Source organism: Oculina patagonica, chromosome 7 (genome assembly GCF_052425735.1).
Source record: "Oculina patagonica isolate OP01 chromosome 7, crgOcupat, whole genome shotgun sequence".
Classification (NCBI taxonomy): Eukaryota; Metazoa; Cnidaria; class Anthozoa; order Scleractinia; family Oculinidae; genus Oculina; species Oculina patagonica.
In genome coordinates, this window is record NC_135764.1 from 21,342,849 (window position 1) to 21,358,653 (window position 15,805).

At 39.3% G+C, this 15,805-nt stretch overlaps 1 protein-coding gene across 1 annotated transcript; it reads left to right on the plus strand.

Annotated features, from left to right (window-relative positions):
* Positions 1 to 254: 254 nt before the first annotated feature.
* LOC144661566 (uncharacterized) lies at positions 255 to 13,587 on the plus strand. The gene is made up of 10 exons (XM_078522376.1): positions 255 to 304; positions 8,759 to 8,886; positions 9,417 to 9,513; positions 9,864 to 9,919; positions 10,179 to 10,235; positions 10,542 to 10,647; positions 11,221 to 11,248; positions 11,705 to 11,806; positions 12,259 to 12,342; positions 12,683 to 13,587. Exons 2-10 carry the CDS (start codon positions 8,778 to 8,780, stop codon positions 13,532 to 13,534), a joined length of 1,491 nt encoding a protein of 496 aa, XP_078378502.1. The 5' UTR covers positions 255 to 304; positions 8,759 to 8,777; the 3' UTR covers positions 13,535 to 13,587.
* The last annotated feature ends 2,218 nt before the right edge of the window (positions 13,588 to 15,805 follow it).

Sequence of the window (15,805 nt, forward strand, 5' to 3'; positions counted from 1 at the left end):
GGGGACGAGGTTTGCAATTTCGATGAAATTATTATTTTTTTATTAAAAGCTTTACGCTGAGAAAAGTTTCTTCTGATAAATGATATGAAAAATAATGCGTAAAGTGCTGAAAGTGAGGTCTTTGCCGTAACAGATGCGAACGAAAAGTTGCCGAATTCACTGATATGTATACATGAAGAGCTTTCTTTGTTTTTGATGACACGCAGATCACGTGATCTATGTAATCAATATGCAAGGACGCTCTCTGTTTTAGAAGATCAATCAAAAACAACAAATCGGCCTGGACAAACCACAGCACAGAAAGGTAAAATTCTCTTCTTTGTGTCTGTCTTTTCTCCTAGAATTTACACAGACATTAGAAAAATATATTATCTCGCTGTTCGTGTTAAAACGTTACCGAAAATTTGTTTCTCGCAGTCAAAATTGCCTTCGAAGTTGTGCCATTTCTTTGTTGATTTCGCAATTTCAATCGGCCGATCATTGGTACCCGTACGAACTTGTGGCCTCTTGTCATATTTACTATTCTTATTTCACGTCTGTTCAAATTGTTGGTTGTTGGTTTAACTGTACTTGCTTTTATCTTGACAACGAAAAAATTTAGAAGTTGAGATCATTTCACAGTGAAATCTCTCTTAAAAATAGATTCGTTCGGTTGCTGCGGGCATGCGATGTTGGTCTACGATAAGTTGCCGGTCAGCAAGATCTGATTATTCAGTCTGGCTTATAACCATCAAAGTGCGATCAACATTCGCTGAATCACGTATTTGATTTAGGCCGTTAGAAATCGAAGCAATGGTATGTTTGTTATTTTGTTATCCACTGAGCAGATATTCCTATAATTGTTAGGCTTCTACAGACTTTTTCAGGGACTCAACCGTTTATTGCAGTTCCAACTGCCGAAACTTGCGGCTCAGTTCCCCGCCGAAGACCCTCATTTAATAATTTCAAACATACACATTGTTAATTTCGATCCTCTATAGTAGCAAGGAAGTCAGACAAAAGCACCAAAGACATTAAATGGGTTTGATATATACATGAGAAAGAAAATGAAACTTCGGAAAACTTGTTTCCACGAAGGTACGGCTGAAACTACGGATAGGAAAAGATTAGCAATTTTAAATTTCTAGTGGCTGCAGCCACGATCGAGACTTCGTACTAATGATAAACGCAAACTTCAGCATCCGTTGTCGCTTATAATTCAAGTCCACTTTCGTAACTAAGTTTATCGGATAACCTCCGCAGTGCACCCACAAAAATCACTGAAAACTCCGTTTAGCCGGTTTCACCGAACTATCCCTTCGATGAACGCTTGTAGTTTTTAGTTTTCTTGGAATCCCTATCAGTCGAGTCGACTTCGGTCAAAACCGGCAGTAAATGCTGTCGAAAACTTCAACTACAAACATTCACGGCTGCCAACCTCAAATCAGTTTATCGGACGACCAAACCGCGAAACCTTACTGTGAAATGCTTCCCGATTATTGGCTCAGTGGTAAAGGTTGCTTAAAACAGTTTTATACCGTGCTAAAATCTCTCCACTATGCGACTGTTTTCCAGTTATTGTCACGGTCAACTTTCTGCGCTTTGCATTTAATGAAAATTAACAAAATGTTTTGTGAAACATTTGAGAATAAAAATAAGCGATAGGAAAATAGAACGACGTTTCGATGACGCCATGTCATCATTATCAAGTTAAAATTATAATACGGAGTTCATGCCATGTCAATGATGACATGGCGTCATCGAAACGTCGTTCTATTTTCCTATCGCTTATTTTTCTTCTCAAATGAAAATTTTAAAAAAAAAGAATATAAAAAGATATATAAATTTCGTAGCATGCATGGAAGACGTTGCTGTCACTTAATTTCACTTCACCGAAACACATGATTAAAGTGCATGTTTGTAGCTCAGTTATGTCTAAATTGCTAAATTTCTCCGAGTTACTGTAAAAATAAAAAGTTTTAAAATTTGAAAAAAAAAATCCCTTAATTTGGGATATTGCATGACTTAGCACTACAAAGAAAGTGCTATTTATAAAACTAACAGGAAATTTTACTCGACGTGCCTAAACATAATTCTGTTGCTCTCTTAAGCCTGGTTTTCACTAGTGACGCAAACACAAGCGCAAAGCATAAGCGCAATCACGCAAAAAGGACAAATTTTGATCCTTGTTCTTGTGCTTGCCGCAAGCAAAAGCACAAGCATAAAACTGCAATGCGCTTGTGCTTTTGTTTGAGTCAAAGCCGTTTTCACGGTGAAATATAAAGAGCTGTTATTCTTGCGCATTTGCTTGCGTCGCTAGTGAAAACCAGGCTTGATGAGAGAGTTGCATTACTGACACATGCGTGACTATTTCAGGGCATTGACAGCTCTTCAGAAAAGATTATGTAAATTTGAGACGATCGGTAAATTTTTCGACCATAATCATGCCTTCCCTCCCTAAATCACAGTGTCCAAAAATAGTCCGTCTGATTTCAAGCGACCATATATCAATTCTGTTTATAGACCTTCATACTTCAAATTAAAAGTACGTGGGGAATATTTCAAATCATGATGACGCGTTTTTGATTATTGCTATCAATAATAATAAAACTACTAGCATATCGCCGGAGAACAATAGTTCGTGCTACGCAAGGTTAGCGTCTGAAGACCATGCATGGCTTGTGTTTTTTTATTTTTTTCTTGAGCGGGTCCCCGAGACCTTAAAGTTTAGCTGTGTTGGCATAGTCTTTGGCCTGGCATAGGCAGCTAAGCCTTTTATCCCGCCAGAACTGAAATGTTGAACATAATGATAGTGTATTGTTGTATCTCGTTGCATCAGTAAAATACGGGAACATGTAGACCGGCCAATATAAGACTGAATTTATACAATCCTGTCATGTCGGCACGCTTCTCGTTCAGAGAAGTTAACTGGCTTTCTCAGTTCTCGCCTAGTTGGCCGTTTTCACACCGCTAGAGACGGACAAATCGTCTTTGTGTGAAAACGGGACAGACATATTTTGGGCGTACAAGTCGTTGAATTTGTCCGTCGATTTGGCCGTCTGTAGAGACGATTGATTTTTCAAGGACGTCTTGGTTGTCTAGACGGACAAGTCGTTTTGTGTGAAAACGGGACGGACATGATTTTGGGCGTACAGTCGTCTGAATTTGTCCGTCGATTGGCCATCTGTAGAGACCATTTTTCAAGGACGTCTTGGTTGTCTAGACGGAGAAGTCGTCAAAAAGCCGCCTTGAAATCACACTTGACGAACAAATCGTCAGACGATTTGTCCGTCTTCTAGTGTGAAAACGGCCAGTTTCCCAGTTGGGATTGGTGCCTGCTCAGTTGACAATGTGTGATTTCATAATAAGAAAATACACTTTGATCCTTACCGTTACGTTGTTTTGGGGGGTCGGAAAGATTTCCTGTTTAGTACATGCTTACCAGATTTTATTATTTGTACTATAAATATCATCTTATTTTTAGAATTATTTCCATTTTAACCACGGAGTGTCACAGCTATAAATACACTCCAGTTTTAATGCATTTGCTAAATAACCCGGGTCTAGCTAGCCGCCTACAATAAAATGATGCTATATATTAAAGCTTACGATGTTATTTCATTAATTGTTATCATTTACGTTGGAAAAGTTAGTGCTTACGTAAAAACCGTTTATCGATAGCTATGTGAGGTTTGAACCACTCGAAATCAACAACAAGATCAATTCGAGAAACGGCTCAGTGAATTTTCATACCACGCTGGCTTTGATAACCACTAAAGTCGAATACTGAGTCTGTGTCCATTGAGCTTCGTTGGTAAGCGGCTGTTGTGTTGACGTTTTTTTAACAAAAGAAACACACTCAGTGAACTTTTTTTGCTTCGGCCCTGTTTTCGAAAGCAGGCGAATGGATCGAGAATTGGAGTGATGGCGATTTTAGCACCGGGTGAAATGATGGCTAAGCTCCGGTTGTACAAGGAAAAACGACGGAGTGTTTTACGACTGGCGGATTATGGAAAAATAGAAATTTTCGGGTAGAGATGGGATAATAAACGAAGTACTAAATGGCTAGTCAATCCCAACAGAAAATAGACTAGCGTATTTTCTGGGCATCGACTCGAACATGTAGGTTTTCTCTGACTTTTTTTCCAACTTCAGATCGCCGAATTTTGGACAGCGGAATTCTGACCTCCATATTGATTGCTGTTTTTTTGTCTAAATGTCTATTTAATTAATAGTCTACCGCATTTCTCTGTTTTTTCATGCCGCAAAAAGAAAAAATACCCGGGCAACGGCTGTTCCCTTTGTGAAGTTGAGTTTAGAGACCTTAGATAGACATTTAATTTCTTTAGTTGACAGTTAGTTCCGAATAAATCTGTTTCAGTTAAATAACTGCTTTCTCGCGCTGCTAGCTGCGTTTGAACAGGTAACGTTCGTGATTGACTTCGCTACCCAATTCAATCCACTCTAAACTATATCACTGATGCAGCCGGGCTATTCAGCTCTTTTGCCCTCGACTACGACTACAGGAAAGCCTAACTTCGAAACCAAACCCTAACTCAGTTTAATAAATTGGTGATCTATGGGGACTTCGGACCGGGACTTCGGAAAGCAGTCTCAAGATGAAAAGTGTACAAAGTTAAACCAGATTTTCCGAAAATAATTTTGGCACATTTTAAAATATGTATTTTTCCCTATGGAAGTATACCTTCGTCTCTTGATAGTCCTTGACAGGTCTAGATGAAGACGATTCAAGTGAATCTAATCATTTATCAACCCTATAAAGCGGCTTCCTTTGTCTTCGAGTTGACTGACACAACAGATCACGTGATCTGTGTAATCAATACAACGCTACGCTCTGTGTCTTACACGGATTGAAAACAACAAGAACAGACCACCACAGAAAAAGGTAAAATTCTTATCGTACTGGCTTTGTTTACTGCTAAGATTTACACAGTTGTTAGAAAAATATATTCTCTTGCTAACTGTGTAAAAACGTTACCAAATAACTGCCTTCTCGCGTTGAATGTTGCGTTTGAACTTGTCTCAGTGCGTGGTTGATTTCGCAACTTAATTCAATCGTAAGTAGTGCCCGACTGGTTTCCGCGGACTTGCAAACTGTCATCTTATATTCGCGATCTGTTCATATGGTTGTTATCAGGTTTAATTTTGTTGCGTTTTGACAGAAAGGACTTCAGTATTTCATGTGGTCTCGCTGAAGGTGCCTTCTTTGAAGTAAAACTATTGCCCTTATAAACTAAGTCAATCAGTTGAGTGACTCATGGCCGCCCGGCGAATATATACCGTACTGACTGCTGACCAAGAAAGTAACAAAACACTCTACGATGTAGTTCAGTTAGATATTTAAACTATTAGCAAGACCTTATTTTGACATTTCGTTGTTAAATTGGGGACATAAAGTACGGTGGAATCTCACGGTTTTCTTAAACCTCGCAGGGAAACGAAAATTGGTTTGCCAAATCGGGAGCCAAATCGGGGGTAAAATTTTAGTGTTCGACTAAGTGAGGCATATCTGCCAAGGGAAACGACATTTGGTTTGAGTTATCAGGAGATTCGAGAAATCGAGGTTATTGCAGTATTGTAACTTAGATTAGATACTTTGTACTTATTTTGGTTCAGATTGTCGTTGACTGACTACATCGAGGGTGGTTTTTGAACTGACACGCATTGTAATGTAAAAGGGATGAATTTAGCTCACTTCTGGAAGCCAAACAAAAGCATCGCAAACTTTTAAATGGGTTTGATAAGAACAAGGAGTACAAGAAGTGAAATGAACATCAAGAGACCGCGCGCCGAGTTCTTGTTTCCGTGTATTCTCGTCCAACACAATATAATGCGGAAAAAGATCTACACTCAGTAAATTTCCTTTCTTACCGGGCTCGTAAACGCGTAAACACAAGGTCACTATAAGGGAAGTTTTCAACAGCCGATCTGTTTTACAGTCGATTGTAAAAGTCCGCCAATTTACTGGTAATAAAACTTTTCTTTTCCGTTGATCGACCTGAAGGATGATAAATACAACTGCCGTCATGAAACGAACCAGCTTATTTACGAACTAGTACGGCGAAAACACTGAAGTTTCCTCGCGATCACGATTTCGTCTCAAAGATTTCCTTAAAGTTTATCGGGCTTCCATAGTTTAGGAGATTGGCTTCATAAAAAGCCACTTAATTTAAACGATCGCATTGACGTATTTACGAGAGAATATATTGAACCGAAATTGGTCTAATCAGGAAACAAACCGGCGATTCACGGACGGATTCCTTTCCTACAAACGTTTCTGTAATTCTCTTTTCTTGATTTGCACACAATTTGCAGTGGAACCAAGCTAAAGATATTAAATTTCTGACTTCTTCACGGTCAAAAATTTGTTCGAATTTATTCGGTTTCCAAGTTGATCTGTAAGGAGAAGTAAGGTCAAAGTAAGTGTTAGATGAATGAAATGGACACTGTATTTCACTGAGGCAACCACGGCATTCTAAAATATCACTGAGGTCTTGTGAGAAATCGTGAATTAGCCGTTGTGTATATCCCGTAATAAACTGAGGTATTCCGACTTAGCTATATAAAACTGAAGCGGGGAAGCTTTTCGCTTATATACCGGCAACTAATAAAAAACGTACGCGACGTCAGCCGGCCGAAAACTAACTTTATATTCGGCTCTGTTTATCGCTACGGCAAAGACTACAGGACTTCTGTAGCCAAGAGGGACAGATTTGTTGCATTTATACTGCGTGACTATATAAACCTAAAAAAAAAAGTTCATGCAAATACACAACTCGCCACGTTGTCACCCATATGTTACCTCTCGGTTTTTACAACAATAAATAGAGAGAGGGAGAAGATATGCAAGCTCCTATTTTGTTCGTTTTGTTCAAGGATCCACGCACATCACATCAAGTTATTCGCCCGCATACGAGCATGGCTAAATCTATCTGTTGACTTGATTCTTGATATGTACATGTAATCGTGATTTATATTAATTAATGCTCTCTTTTCCAGTCTTTCTAAATGCCTTTTGCGGGGTTTTATTGGTCCGAGAGATTTTCACCGTGCAATAATTTGCGGATGAATTGAAATACATACAGAAAGTAACTGATAACCAAATATCAATCGTCGTTAAAATTGATTAAATGTATATAAATAACATCGATGTCCTTGTGCGCTCGCCAATAAATTTTCCAAATTAATAACTCGGCTTTTGTTAACTATCGCATGCAGCTTCTTTTATATACATGACCATGAAACGTTGCTGCCATTAAAATCATTAAGTTATTCCGTGAAAAAACCCACGAAGAAAATCAGTGTGGCATGACTGCATGTTTGTGTCACTGTAATTATGTAGCGTTGCAGTTTCTAACTCATCTGTGAACTGAGAAAACTGCAAATCTAACAAGCTAAAATGCATATCGTGGATAAATTTGTACCATTATTATTTCCTTGGTATTCAGTTCGTTAACACAGATCTACCCTCCGCGCAGTAAAATAGTGTTTAGTTAGGTATCTGGCTAACTATTTCACTTTAAATCAGGGCAAAGGCTACAATGCCTTTATATATAATCAGCGAGAAATTAACATTTCCAATAAATCAACTTTCATAGTGAGAACTGATAGCGTAAAGATAACATCTTTATTGTCGCAGTTACTTTCGTCGCGAAAAATTAAAAACCTGTCGTTTTGCAAGCTCCGTGCCTTGTGTGTTTTGTGTTCGTTTGACGGGGCTGATAACTTTGTATTGATATCTAAACGCTGTTTGAGTACATGATAAACGTCGATCCGAATATTCTGAGCTTTCTCCCGATTTTGTCAAAAATTATGTGTGGTGTTTTGACTTTTTAAATTGGAGTTATGTCTATTTTCCGGATAAATTTTCCAAGCCTCCCTTTTTCCAGCGATATTATTTAAAATTCCCAGCAAATATTTGCTGTTCTCCCGAAACAGCATTTATTGGAGTTGTCAGCCTCCGTCCGTTTTTAAGCGAAACCGAAAGCAGTCGCAAGTTAAGAAGCTTAAACACGAGATAAATGACTCTATTAAAAATCATAGTATTTCCTTGGCTTTTACGGCCCCGGAAATCTTTTCAGTGTAGGCAAAACTGCTTTCTTAAGAGACCTGGAGTTCCTACAGAAACCTTCTATGAAATTATGCCGTGAAGATTTTAGAGACTAGTTGGAAAAAGAGAAAATAACTGCAGGAAATGTAATTCAACTGTCATCTTCTTTTGTTATCAGGTCTTGCAGCGAGGGATGCCGATAACTTTACACGAAAGATATGAAACTAGCAAACCCTATACCACGTATTGTTAGATTTTCGTTGAAATCGACTGACGGAGTTTAAAATGGCGACCCTCCGAAATTTGCAACTGAAGTTACAAAAAGATAATATGCATACTGTTTTGGAATCCAATCGTTTAAAAAGAAAATCCGCTACAATGTACCAAGGGGCAATTAAAAGGTTTCCTTTCGACCTTTTGTTGGTTTGCAAGTTAAACCTCTTGTCCAATATCGTAATGGGCCATGACAAGTAATACTTCTCCGCCTTGTGGACCGGAAAGATAAAAAAAATGGCAAAAAGGTTTTTCTTGTTAATGCAAGGCTTCCAGAAATGCCTTACTAAAAGAGCAACCCTACGTTTTAGCGAATTTTTTTTAAGATTACGCAAAAATAACAAAGGGAGAAAACAAGTGTCTCTAAAGACATATTTCTTGCTTCTTACTCATTTTCAGTCATGAGTTCCATGTTTTCTTTTTTTCTTTTTCCAGCTCGCGTCAAGAAATCAAGATGTCTTTACGCACGATGCACCTACAAGACCTGAACCCTCACATCATGTGCGTGTTGTGTGGCGGATATTTGGTGGACGCTACAACTATTGTCGAGTGCCTACATTCGTGTAAGTGTCTTGCCGTTTTGCTTGCAGTTTAATAAAGGCAGCGCCAACCAATCACAACTCAAGAAACCAAGTCATTCGCGTGCTTTCCAGCGCTTGGAGCGAAACCCATGCTTGTTTTCGCAGCCGTTGTCTGGGCTCGTCACGCAACGCTCCCTCTGAGTGAACGTTGCGTGACGAGCCGACACAAAGGTTGCAAAGGAGACCAGTTGCATGCTTGGGTTTCATGTCTGATTGGCTCAGTGCGTTATTTGTATTTATTGTGAAAACTAACAATGTAATCTGAAGAATTTTATACATTCCGTTCTGTAAATTTACTGCGCACAATCGTAGGCTGTAAGTGAATCTTTTTACCCAAACTCGTCTCGTTCTTTCTTTCGTTCGTTCGTTCGTTCGTTCGTTCGTTCGTTCGTTCGTTCGTTCGTTCGTTCGTTCGTTCGTTTAGTCGGTCGGTCGTTGGTTTATTTATATATTTATTTGTTTATTTATCTATTTTTGTTCAAATAAGGTAACGGTCTGTTTTACTTCCGCAGTTTGTCGTAGCTGTATCGTGAAGTATCTTCAAACATCCTACCACTGTCCCGTCTGTGATGCCGAAGTACACAAGACTAAACCTCTGCTGCATATAAGGTGAGTGAGATTTTATGTCAACTACATCTGCTATAAATTTGCAAATTAATCAGTTTTCTGCTTCACGGGTATTGTATGAATTAATTTCGGTTTCCAAAGAATAAAAGAATAATCGATCTCTCTCATTACAATTTATCAAGTTCCGTCGTGAAGTACTGGGGATATCGACTTGATATATTACCAAATTCTTAGAACTGATATTAGCAGAAATGTTCGGGAATTAAACATAGTCTCAGCCACATAATACAAACATTACAATTCTAACCTCCCATAAAATCAGACCCCCTGTCCTATACGTCCACCCCCCCCCCCCCCCCCGATACGTTACAATAATTATGTTTAATTTTCAGACCGGATAGAACATTACAAGATATCGTCTACAAGATTGTACCTGGTATATATCATGGTGAGCAAAAAATGGTCATTCATTTGTTTTTTTTTCTTATTATACCTGTCGCCCCGTTTTCGTCACAGCTTGTTTTGACAATAGGTAGTCTAAGGAAAATGGTTAAATATAGCACTAATGGCCTTCTTTGATGCATGAAGAAAAAAATAACCCTCATTTGACAGTTGATGTAAAAAGCACGAACCTAATTTTTTTTAGATCCAGCAATTCAATAATTAAATGTAGCCGTCCTTGAATTCTCAATGGTTTTTCTTTACAGAGGAAGTAAGTCGGCGCAAAGAATTTGAAGGGAGTCAAAAGGACAAGAATGAACCAGGTTTGCAGTTTTCTGTTGATAATTCCATTGCCTTTTCTCTGCCTTCGTTTGTGGTAAATCTCCTGGAAACGTCCGAAGAGTTTCCGATCATAATGTTTGGCCAATTATACGAGCACTCACCAGCATTTCAAAATGATTACGTCAGCTGTGTCGTCATAAAGTTACGTCATGTTACCTAGCAACCCTTTTTTACGAAAATCGCGGGCTTAATCAATTCTTTGAAAGCGACCGAATGAAGTATTTGCTTCTTCCTCATTCAAACAAGTGGTTGTCAAGAATGCTAACCTATTTTTCTCTCTTGTACAGCTATTGAAGAGGCTGCAGCAAATGATGATGATACAGCCTCGAAAGAGAAGGATAAGGATGCTCTTCCATTTGACGATCCAGTCTGCATTACTCTCGAATATTTCAGGTATGAAACATTTCTGTAAAAAGCCAGGAAGAGGTCGATGTGTTTTAGAACTAACGAAATGGAACATCCCTTAAGCGGACGACCAGTTGAAAAAACGCCCATGTCTGCTTTTATTGGAGGCTTATTGAGGTCTTCACACTAGTACTGTCAAGTTTGGGACTGGAACGCTTCCAAAACTGGACCTACCCTTTTACAGATTGAAGAACCGGACTGCATCGGGACCGGATAAGGGGTACAGATAGCATGCCTAATCCGGTCCGAGGTTTGAAACGGGACCATATAGAACCGGTCCCGTGTGAACATTGCTTTAGTGTCCCTCAACGGGAAATGCCTTCTAATAGAAGGTAACAAATATAATATTTGCAATATGACGGGCAGATAACGCTTGTATGTGTCATGGACCAAGACTTTGTGTTCGCTCTGGCCAAGGATATGTGTTTCCGTAAACGGTAACTCAACTGTATAGCGTAACCGTAAAACCCTATTAACAACAACAAAAACAACAATCTTTATTTTCTTACTTTCGAGTATTTACAACTCTCTTTCTAATGCATTCTTCTTTATATTATTTAGGAAAACGAGGAATCGTATGGAGAAGGACGTAAGAGCTACTTACTTTTGATGTTTTATGCACACAGTTTTTTCATACGGGTTTTGTAAAAAAATGTACAAGGCGCGCGCGTTTTTAACAAAAAAAAAAAGGGGAAGCCGAGGCAACGCATTCTACTCTTAAGAACACCAAGGGCTTTTGATCGCAAGAGATTGTTTTGTTCATGTTTTCAAAAAAAAAAAAATTGAAAGTTTTGACAAAAAAGTACAAGGCTTTTCTAGACTTTTTGTTATAGGGTTTGTGCGAGCGCGAAAACTATGAAACTCCTAATTACTGCCTGTGCATCGTGCATTCATATAAAAAAATCATGGATCAAGGCGAAAGCAGAACACATTATGTGTTATAAAATATGATACGATTTTGGAGAAGCAGAAGTTTGTGTGAACCTGAGCCATCCATAGAGATTGCTCGCTATATAACAGTAATTTTTATCTGATTCGTTCCCAGGTCTTTCCTACTCGTTATCTACGCTGTTCGTCGGAGGTGACTGTGAAAGTTTTGAAGAAATTCCTGGTCATGAAATTTGCTATTCCTGAGCCGACACACAATGTAAGCGTTGTAATATGTTTATTTCTATATGAAGTTTTGTTCTAAAGTTTTCCTATCGTTACACGGTAGAATGGAGACATCAGGGCTTATATTTCTTCGTCTTCACAGAAGAGTAGACTCGTTTTTCCTTCGGGCGAAGCCCTCTTTTCCCACAAGCATGCTTCATTTAGCGATAGGTGTAAACGGTACGTAGTACTCGGAAAATTTGTTTGGAATAGCTAAGCATCTTACGACCGCTGCAAAAAAGTTAGAGTCGGAGTTACGTGGTAAACATAACATAACGTAACATAACGTAACGCAACGTAACGTAACGTTGTTCATAAGTTAGCAGTATGCCGTCCGACAAACGGATCTTCGTTCTTTAATTTTCACTCAAAATCTGAGTGCAACATAATCTGAAAATTTTACTGTTTTAGTCTATTTGTAGTTATTTTATTTTCATTTTTTTACAGACTGAAATAATCCGTTCTGACGAAATTTTAGATGGTCACCTGACTATGAAAGAAGTGTGCAGGATATACGGGCTTTATTCCAAGGTAAATAACTATTATTTGCAGTTCAGAAGGGCGGGCATGCTCACAAAAAAGTTTGTCTTTCTACCTTGACGGATGTGATCGTTGCCCATAATGCGAAGTGTATTGTTTTTCGTAAAGAGCATCTTAAATACTTTGCTTTTCAAGTCTTTGTCGGCTCTTGCGACCGATCAAGTTAGGCTTCTTGCTCCTGCCCCTACCCCTCCTGCCCTCCTTCTCCCTCCTCGCAAGTATTTTGCTTTCCCCCTTAAAACATGTAACATACAGGTAACAAAAAAATCATAATTTTAAAATTGATTGATGTATTAAACTTTTTTCATTGTTTATATTTTTCGTTTTGCAGCCATTTGTGGATTTACAGTATGTTTTCCTCGAGAAAAACGATACAACGACGTCTGAAGAAAAACCAAAAATTATGGATGTGAAACGAAAGCGAATTAAAAAGCGTAAAGGCAACAAAACCCTTCTGAAGAAATGCCTTGGCCTCAACAACGCACCGCGACGATTTAGAAATAAACGTGGAAAGAAAAAGAACTTATCATCTTCTTTGCAACCGAGCGAAAACGCCGAGAAACTTGACCTGGAGCCCAGTCAAGCTCGGCCTGGTGAGAATGATAAGAAAGAGAATCTAGTGCTTAGTCCTATTCCATTGTGCGCGAACGTCAAAAATGAGGAACTGGTAGCCAGTCAAGAATCACCTTTTGGTGATAAAGTTGGAAACTTCAGTGCTAATAACCTCGTAGAACCCAGTCTTCTGACTGAACCTTATTGCAACGGCGAGAAAGCAAGTGAAAATTTACTCAAGTCAAATATGGACAATCAAGATGACGGAAATGTTAATGAAAATGAGGCACCTGTCATCAGCAGAAATAGTATTAAGAGATTTGATCAACTTGATCTAGCAGAAGCATTAATGAACGGCATTGACACTAGTTCATCGGCCTCAACACCAATCTCTCTCCCAGATCCCGCGCGTTTATGGCCGACGTTGAACGTGGAATCTGGGGACGAGGCTGCCGTTGCAACAAGTGTGAACGATCTAAAGCATGCGCAGTCGGATGAGAGCTGTCATGAGAAGGAAATGGACACGAGCGTTTTTAACCATACTAATGACATATGCATGAATCATATCACGACGGATTTGGAGTCTTCTCCGATGCTTCATGGGTTAGGAATGTTGTTGGAAAGCTTATAGCGAAAACTCTGGAGATTATTGATCGAAAGAAGAAAGAAAGACAAAGTTATCTTTTCTCACTAGCGTGACGTAACATTGCCTCTTTGGCAGACTTTCTTTGAGCTCGTAACGCAATCTTTCCTCTTCACGTGGGTAGAATTGCGTGACGAACGCAAAGGGCGTCTGCGAAGATGCTAGACGTGACGTGAAATGAACACCACCAAATACTTTTCCTTTGAAGTTATGTTACAAGATATCCTTTTCTCTTTAACTTGTTCTCATCTCTTGTTTCTCGGCTAGATTTTATCTGCCCAATGAAATAATTTTAAAAATATTCTTGTCTCTTGCCAATGACATCTGACATACAGTGCTCTGAAGTACTCAGATAGGCGTACCTGGCCATATTAGACTGTTCACAGCTTTCTTTTTTTCTCGGGTGATCGTCGAACACGCGGAAGATACATTTTCACCCGCTACACGGTTTGAGAAAATAGAGAGGCAACAAACAGTCTATGCCATATAGAATCACTGAAATATAGTGACGTCCTGAACCTAAATTGGAGTGATTTTGTCTGCATATTTCCCTTTCATTAGTACAAATCTCTTGCAAAACTCGATTAGTCCAGTTCAGACCTTCTCTCTGACACGAAAACACAGAGTTGCATTGCAGAAGGAGGATCAAAACCTCGATTTGCTGAGACGAAGGCCTGGGCTGACGCTCGAAAGGTATCCTTTGCAGCCGTTATTTTGGTTGTCACGCAAGACTCATTCTGCTAGTGCCGAGGTTTGCGTGACGATCCAATCATAGCCTTCGAGCAGGCTCTCGATCTGATCATCTACACGAAAACGGCACTATTTTTAAAGCAAAAAAAAAAAAATCAAAATTGTCTTGATAAAAGCAGACGAGCAACTGTTTTTAAAAAATGAACAACCACTTTTAAATTGTAAGAAGGACGAAACATGTCTTGTTACAATTTGAATAGCCTCCCCCTTCTTTCTCTTCCCGCTTTCTTTCCGCCCAATCCTCGATCACAGGCTAATCCAATCAGGGCTTCGTAGGTGATTCTCCAACGCCACTTTACTGGGAAGGGAGCTTTCTTCAGTTTGTAAGATGGTCATCATGAGTACTGCAGGTCCTGCAGCAACAGAGAAAATTGACTAGCAATATGGAATTACCCCAGACCAGATAAAAAAATTCCCTCGCTTTTCCAGACTTAAAAAAATCAAATCAATTCAAATAAAATCAGAATACCCTGACTTGGAAAGCATTAAAGCGTAGACTGTTCACAGCCCTCTATTTTTTCGTGTTTTTTTTTTTCTGTCGATGAGCGCGGGGAAAGAACGGCTAGAGAACTGGCGTTCACGCTCGCTTTGCTCGCCGATTCTTGTGCTTTTTTTCGTCGACAGTCTAATTAAAGTGGTAATGTAAAGAATGAAGTCTTTCAAGTGTTTGAAATTTCTATTACTGTTACGGCAAGACCCTGGGCGCTGATAACGGGTAACCCATTATTACTTTGAGATAAGGAGTGTTCACTTTTAGTCCAAGACTGTGAGAGTTTCAAGATATCTAACACAGTTTCAGTTCGACTTACAATAATTAAAATTTATGTATCGCAACCTTTCATAAAAGTGCTTTTAGTGAAATAGATAAAATAGAAATGCGTCCACTGACCTTATCACGAATTACGAATCATTCACTTTCGACCTGTGTTGGTCCATGCAAGCACAATGGGAGAGTCTATAGAAATACTGTGGTGTGAAACATCAGTGCAAGCCAAAGAAACAAATTGATCTGAGTATTGTTCATCCCTTCTCCATACTATAATCTATGTCTGTAAACCCCAGGTTGGAGAGACCGGGCTTAAGTCATCCGGTACCTTTCAAAGGGAACACTGAATTCAGATTGTTGTTTCCTTGGGAGCAAGGGAGAGAAAGGCAACAACAAATTCAAACCACCTATGACGCCGGGTCCAGGATTTGAACCTGGACCACGGTGGTGGTGGTGAGGGGCGGTGGGGTGGGGGTGGGGAACACTCTCCCCGGCCCCACTACGTCACCCGTGCTCCCCCAAATAGAATTAAGTGTCTTTGGCAAGAAGACAACACAGCAACTCCTATAACAGGGCTTAAACGGAACGCTCGACTTGGAGTCCAACGTTTTATGTAGTATTCATAGTTGCTCAAGCATTTCACTGATCAAACTTGATGAATCGATGTGCGACCGTGTCTTGGGAAGTGCTTTCTGGACAAAGTACATAAGGGAAATTTGAAGGACATGGAGAATATAAAAATT